The 6,940-nt window shown below is 33.8% G+C and overlaps 1 protein-coding gene across 2 annotated transcripts; it reads right to left on the reverse strand.

The window, feature by feature from the left end:
* Positions 1-674: 674 nt before the first annotated feature.
* LOC137810907 (probable methyltransferase PMT5) lies at positions 675-6,719 on the reverse strand. Of its 2 annotated transcripts, none has more exons than XM_068612401.1 (9): positions 5,685-6,719; positions 5,236-5,371; positions 4,773-5,013; positions 3,737-3,959; positions 3,399-3,558; positions 2,983-3,284; positions 1,876-2,008; positions 1,204-1,411; positions 675-995 (listed from the first exon to the last, which is right to left on the reverse strand). In XM_068612401.1, the coding sequence occupies exons 1-8, from the start codon at positions 6,197-6,199 to the stop codon at positions 1,262-1,264; spliced, it is 1,860 nt and encodes a 619-aa protein (XP_068468502.1). In that variant the 5' UTR covers positions 6,200-6,719; the 3' UTR covers positions 675-995; positions 1,204-1,261. The 2 variants fall into 2 exon arrangements, with proteins under 2 accessions (XP_068468502.1, XP_068468503.1); XM_068612402.1 differs by having other exon boundaries at positions 675-1,077.
* Between the last annotated feature and the right edge of the window lie 221 nt (positions 6,720-6,940).

Below are 6,940 nucleotides of genomic sequence, written 5' to 3' on the forward strand. Positions count from 1 at the left end.
CTCCCTCAAATCCTCACACATCCCCTCCCTAATCCAAACATAGCCTAAGTCTAGAAATTTCCAAAACAAAAATTGTTTTCACAAAAAAGTTTTATAATTCAATGTTCTTAAATTAGAAGGGAAATTTTAATAATTAAAATAAAAGACCATGATCCACCAAATATATTGATATAAAGTTTTAAAACATCTTCTACTTAAATATACTAAAAAAATAATAAGTAATTACATGGCAGTCACTTTTAATATTTACATAGTTTATTTCATATTTTGAATTTTAAAATCTAACTAAAAATAAAAATATTAAATATGTATTTATACCTTGTTATCAATTTTTCTTTTTTTTTTTCTAATTTAAAAATATAATTAAGGATAAAATAAGAATATAAAATGTGTATACCAAAAGTGAGAATCCCTTAACATATTAATATAGATAATTATGAGAACAGTTTTTTATACAAAACATATATTTTTATTTTTAAATAAATTAAATGTTTCTTTAATTTATTAGTGATAATTTTAGATCTATTATGTGCTTGACTATAAAAAAAAACTCTTGCTTTTAAAGAATGTTTATAAGAACATACTACTCTTTCAAATGCTTGCAGCAGCAGATCAATCAAAACTAAATTGAAACGTCTATTCCACATGTGAGTGGAACACAAACGAGGGGAAGATTATGTAACTATTCCACATTCTTCAATTTCATGGCCATTCACATCCTTTCTAAAAAATTAGCGATTGTTCAACAGAAGTGATAGAAGTCCAATGATTGATAAAGAAATATTAAAGTAAAAAAAATAAAGAATGCTAACAAGATATTGGAAAAATGAATTACTACAAACTTTGACAAAAAAATAAAAGTGTAGCTAAATTCAACAAGAACCTTCACAATCTACAGCTTCCTCAATCCTCTAACCAGGTTGTGGACACGATTGAAAACGTCAAGGCTCTGAGCTTTGTATATACAAACATGTGCCAACTAAACAATCCATTCTCTGAAATTGCACAACGTAGATTATTTCAGTTGCATGCTACAGGGGAATCCTATTCACAAACTGCTTTGTCAATGCCCAGAAACTGGAATGACAGACACAAGTTTTGTTAATGTATCTAAAATGTTTTATTTTATACTAAATTAAATGCTACCCACTTTTCCCAAAGTAAGATGTTACCCGGTTAAGAAAGAAGGCTTAGAGGAATTACCGGAGCAAAAAATTGTGTTCATTTATGATGGTGAGATATACTAGTGCTCCATCAGCAATTATTTTTTCACAAAAGGTTTCTGGCAAACAAGTAGCCGTTGGTCACTTCCATTCTGAAGATCAATTACCCTTGCTTCCCAACGTACTTGTGTTGCAACCATGCGAGACATCTCAATAGCTCCCATAGTATCAGACAGAATGACCCATCCCTACAAAAACAATGAAACGTCATAAAAAAAACAAGGTTATACTACTTGTAATCAGATGGACAGGACAAATCCAATAAATTACTACCTTTGGTCTCATATATAGGGAATTTAGTGAATTTAATTAGTGGTGTAAAATTAGTCAACATTTTTTATAATTTTTCAGAACTATCCTTAAAATTATTGGGATATCATTTTTAAATCTCTTTCCACCCAATTAATTAAAAGGTATTTCTACTTAAGTAATGACATTTTTCTTTCTATAGGAAAAGATAAAGTGAATGAAAGGGATAGTTCTGACTAGTGAGTAATCTTCGTCTATCCTCATGAGAGGATTTGGGTTCCATAAAAAACAATTAGACACAATTTGAAAGGGGTCTTATGATAAGAACTATGGAAAACTTTCGAAGAAAATCCTATAAAAATTATTAGAGGGAATATTTCATATGACCACCATCACAACATACCTCTGGACGTAATATTCTATCCATCTCCAAGAACAAGTCTATCATGCTGCACCTCTCTGAGGAGAGATGTGAAAGAAGTCCATCTGCATGAAGCAAATCATATGTCCGGGGATAGGTGGGGAAAGGTTCACACCTGAAGATTAATGTATCAGTAGTCAGATACAAAAATGAGTTACTCGGAAGTTCATAAGCAATAACACTCTTTTACGAAGAGGTGTGTCAATGAAATCCAAAGAAGAGAGACTTCAAAGTGAACTCCGAACAGGCGCATGATGTTCTTTAGAATTGGGTTTCAAAATAAAACTACGTCTACATCCAATCCAATAGATTAGGTGCATGTATGTATCTTACCTTCATCTTCATATTCAATCTCAAAAAGAAAAGCAAAATAAAGAACATTGAATATTAAGTATTGAAATCTCAACATTGAATGTTAGATATAAAATTATTGGTATATTATGCATGTAGTCTAAGTTTTAAAAAAAATTAATTTTAAGAATGTATATAAAATTATTTACTTTTTAAAGATTTTATGAAAACTTAGAGACAATAATTTAATTGATGACAAATAAGAAATCTATTATTTTTCAGAAATCTGATTTTAAATAAACAATTTTTTTAAAAACGCTAATACTATTTTCAAAATAAGAGATCTTTCATGGAAAAAATAGCTGAAATAAATGGACTCTAAATTAATAGGTCTACATTAGCTTATCTGATGGCATTTAATAATTTACAAAATAAGAAGTTGCTAAAGAACTACTTTTGTAGATACATCACTAAATCATTTTCAATGCTGATATTTTCAAATTAAGCAATAAAAACAACATGCTTCTTGAAGTAAATTATCTAATAAAATTATTGTTACTTCCTCAACTAGCATACACCATTCTTATGTCATTTGTTATAAGAACGAGCCAATAATAAGGTAAGTGAAATAGCTTTATCAGGCTTAGTGATATTATCAGTTTATCATCCTCAAGCTCAACAGTCTTATCCTCACACCGTGAATCAATTTTTCATGTATATGGAAACCTTTTTAAGATTATGGTTTCACAAACAACAACTTTTCTAGATCATGAACAGTATAACAAGTAAGCAACTTACCAGTCATGCATGACACCAACAAAGCCTCTATCTAGTATAAGAGGAAGTGCATTAGAAGCTCTGGAAGAAACCACATTCATGACCCACACTGACTTTTTCTCCTCGAGAAGGGCAGCATTCAACCCTCCATAATTAGAACTCATGTCCATAACATTCCGGACCATGTTATATGGAGGGAATGGATCTTCATCTCCAAGTCTCTTTGGATGGTCAGAGAAAATTAGTGGTGTAAGTAACGACCAATAATTGTTAACAGCTGATCTCCAATGTTGCAAATCTTCATAAAATTCTTCAGGATGAACTCCTGAAATAATAAAGAAAAATTAATGAAAAAAGAAACACATTATAGAAAGGAAACAAAATTTGGTGGGGAAGAAACAAGGAGAAAAGCATGCAGAAGAAAGCTGTTAATACTTTCCATGAATTTTAAGTTCAGCTGAGCTCAATTCAGATTCAGAAGATCTGTTCTGTATTGCAATCCAGCGGTTGCTAGACGTCCCACTTATACATGGCACAAGAGGCCTATAGTATGACTGAGTATCCTCTCCTTCACATAGCTGTATAGTACGCTGCTTACTACAATTAAGAAACAAATGTCGCTGAAAACCTATAGTTATAAGGGAAAAATGTTCAATGAAGACCCAGTAGCAAAACTAGTGATAGTTGATGGTAGTCATCTCATATAAATAAACAATCTAGTTGCTAAAGTAATTATTTATCATTTACATCACCCATGTTAATAGAGTTATCTTACCGAGATGCATAACAATGAACATCAGCAGTCTTCTGCCACACAAAAGTTTCATCTTGCTGAGCTAAAAGAGTCCAGCAGAGTTGTTGGGTTAGCCCTTCTATTGCGTTGGACATTATTCCCTTTTTCTCCCGTGATGAACCCTGTGGTCTCTTTGTAGGTGAGGTTAAAACAAAATATCCTCCAGGTTTAAGAACACGATCAACTTCTAGAAGTAACAATCCATCTGTGGGAAGAAATCAATGTTAGAAGGCAAGGAACAGCAGTTCATACAGAAGCTAAATGATATTCATTTATGGAATAGTCAATGGAATAATGGAAAGAGTACAAGGAAATGGTAATGATATGGAGAGAGAGAGAAGGATAAAAAAATGGCCACATTCTCGTACAAACATTTCAGACAACTATTTCAGCCATCAATTCAATTGATGACAAACAAATTACTCAAAATTGAAATAGTAAGCAACTTTTATGACTGAATGTAGGACCACTTTTACTAGCGATGAAATTCATTTAAATCATAAAGAATAGATGTAACAATAATCTGACATCTAAACATTTGATACATCGATCATTATATCTCAAGAATCAATTGCCAAAGAATGCTTTTTAGGTGAAGGCCAAGAATGCTTTTTATATCTTCAACACAAGGTTACTGCACTGCACTCTGTCATTTCAAGAGTTGATGATTCACTAATTTGACATTTGACAGCTAGCCTAAACATACCTATTTGGCCACAAAATCTACAGAACCAAATATTGTGCACAATACTCAGTCTTCTTTTTCTCTCATTTGTCATCAAATACAACTTTTGAACAAATACGTAGAATTTAAACTCAGAAATCCACAAAAATATGAATCTGTTAATCAACATGTAAGTTAACAATACGGCCATACACGGATATAATTTTCTGTTAATCAACATGTAAGTTAACAATACGGCAAAACACAGATAGAATTTTTAAGTACAATGTCAACATGGAGATCCACTCTGCTAAGAATGAAATAGTGATGAATACCCCTAAACTGTATATTTACCTTTTTCATCCCACATAATACCACACTGAGCACAGTGAACCATGTCATATGATAATGACGGATATGGAAGCTGTCTGGAGATAAAGTTGCCAATGATAGCTGGAAGACCTCTCTCAAGAGACAATTGAACTTGACTGCCAGTAGCTTCATACGCCGCAATACAAACCACCATTATTTTCAATGACAATAAATGAGCTCCAAAGCTACCAAATCCACAATTAATATCTAGTATATTTCGAATCTGTTATAAAGTGATTAATGAAGATCAGTCATACACATATAATGGAACAAAAACAACATAATCCTTAATGAGAATCTTAAAGAGTACATAATCACTTAAATAACATAATCTTTCATTACTGTTACTATACACGGAACTATTTTGCACAAACCCAGTCCGTGTAAAGCATAATAGTTCCCAAAATAATAAAAGTTAGTAGACAATGGTGGAAAGAAGACTTACACCAGCTTGAGGAAGCTCAATGTCACTTCCTAACCCTATCATCTCTGCAAGTTGGCGAGCATAATCTTTGACACCGTTGAAGATGAACCCATCCTCCGAGTGAAAGGCGATTTGATTCTCTTCTAATAGCATCAACCTAGTCAAATCACCATAAATTTAAGAAAATGAAAATAAGAAAGATTAAAAAGCAATCAATCATAATGAATCAGAACAGACAAAAGCCATTCAAGCAGTCTTTTACTCTTACCCCTCCCCCAAAAAAGATCACGCAGTTATAAGGTTCTTAAATTGGTAAGAGGCTTCTGCAATCACATTTCGACCGCATTTACTCATACTTTTCTGCTATTTTAAAAATTGCAATGCAACTACAACCCCAATTTTAAACCATGGTTTTATTTTTATCCAAAGAGGATCAACTTCACAGCCTAGTAATTAATTACAGTAAGCACCTTTTGGTCATACTTCCAGAGGAAAGAAACTGATCTTTGGTGATCTTTACATTCGCGCTCCATATAACATCCCTCCCATTCGGCCACCGTAACGGAGTCTTGTATTCCTTGGGAGGCCGAACCAAACACCTCTCCGATACCTTATACACCTGGCAATGCCGATCAAACTCCTCTCCCTCTTTAAACCCCGAAATCAAATTCGCAGACACATTGTGACACGGCACGAAATTCTCCCTTTCCTTGCCGCAAAGCCCCACCTCCTTCAGCCTCGCGCCACCACTCGACACACTCCTTAACTCCAAGTAATCCACCGCGGCCTGCTCCTTTATCCTTCTGTAGCTCGTGTAGATTAGCGATTCCGCAGCGCGAGACGCTGAACCATCGGTATCCGAAGAAGAAGATGAACTCAACACTGCAATCAGTGCGAGGATACTTACCAGGAACAGGATTAACCAGTTTAGTGGCGGCTTAAGGCCAATTATGAAGGACTGTTTCTTCAACCAAGAGCTTCTCATGTCCAAAGTCGTGAATCACACACAGATTCAAAACGACGCTAAATTATAAACTCCTTTAGCCCTAGTCTTCCAACCATGACACCGCAAATCCTCACTGTCGCTGCGACCACTGAAGCGACAACTCGCGCAATTGAAACAGAACCGCAGATTAGAACGCGAAATTGCCAAAGTTTTGGGAGACGATGGAGCAATGCCAATCGGAGGATATAAGGAGCATGCGAAAGATCAATCGGATCGCCGTTGAAATTGGAATTTGAAAACGCAACGCGGATCCGATTGCGCCTGGCTTCGAATAGGGGAACTAGGGTTTGTGAGAAGATGAAGAAGAAGAAGAGTTTGAGATTGATTTAGAGATCGATTGATTCTGAAATGGTGAGAAAAAGAGCATTGTTTACGTTGGGTCCAGATTATTTTAGATTGCTACCTTTCCTTCCTCTCAAAACTAACATATTATCTCTTTCTTACTTTATATGCCTCCCAAGCATCCATTATTAATCACATTCAAAACAACAACATAATCATTCATCTTAATTAATTAATGACCTTTTATACATTTAGCTACTTTTGGAATTAAATTAAATTAAATTACTTTCCTATATATAAAATTGATGTCTTCCTAATCTAGCATTCATTAAAGAAACAATAAATATATAAATTTTGTTCATAATTATTGTGTTAACAATTTCTACTGTGTCTCCGTCTCCACATTTTTGTTATAATTATTAAAATTAAAATAATTGC

The sequence above is a fragment of the Phaseolus vulgaris genome, chromosome 2 (assembly GCF_000499845.2).
Source record: "Phaseolus vulgaris cultivar G19833 chromosome 2, P. vulgaris v2.0, whole genome shotgun sequence".
NCBI classification, from domain to species: domain Eukaryota; kingdom Viridiplantae; phylum Streptophyta; class Magnoliopsida; order Fabales; family Fabaceae; genus Phaseolus; species Phaseolus vulgaris.

Coding starts and splice junctions, on each gene's coding strand:
- LOC137810907 (XM_068612401.1), bottom strand. CDS start 6,199: ATGAGAAGCTCTTGGTTGAAGAAACAGTCCTTCATAATTGGCCTTAAG. Junction 3,559..3,736: donor GTTCATTGTTATGCATCTCG/GTAAGATAACTC, acceptor TCTTAATTGTAG/TAAGCAGCGTACTATACAGC. Junction 1,412..1,875: donor ATAGAATATTACGTCCAGAG/GTATGTTGTGAT, acceptor TTGTTTTTGTAG/GGATGGGTCATTCTGTCTGA.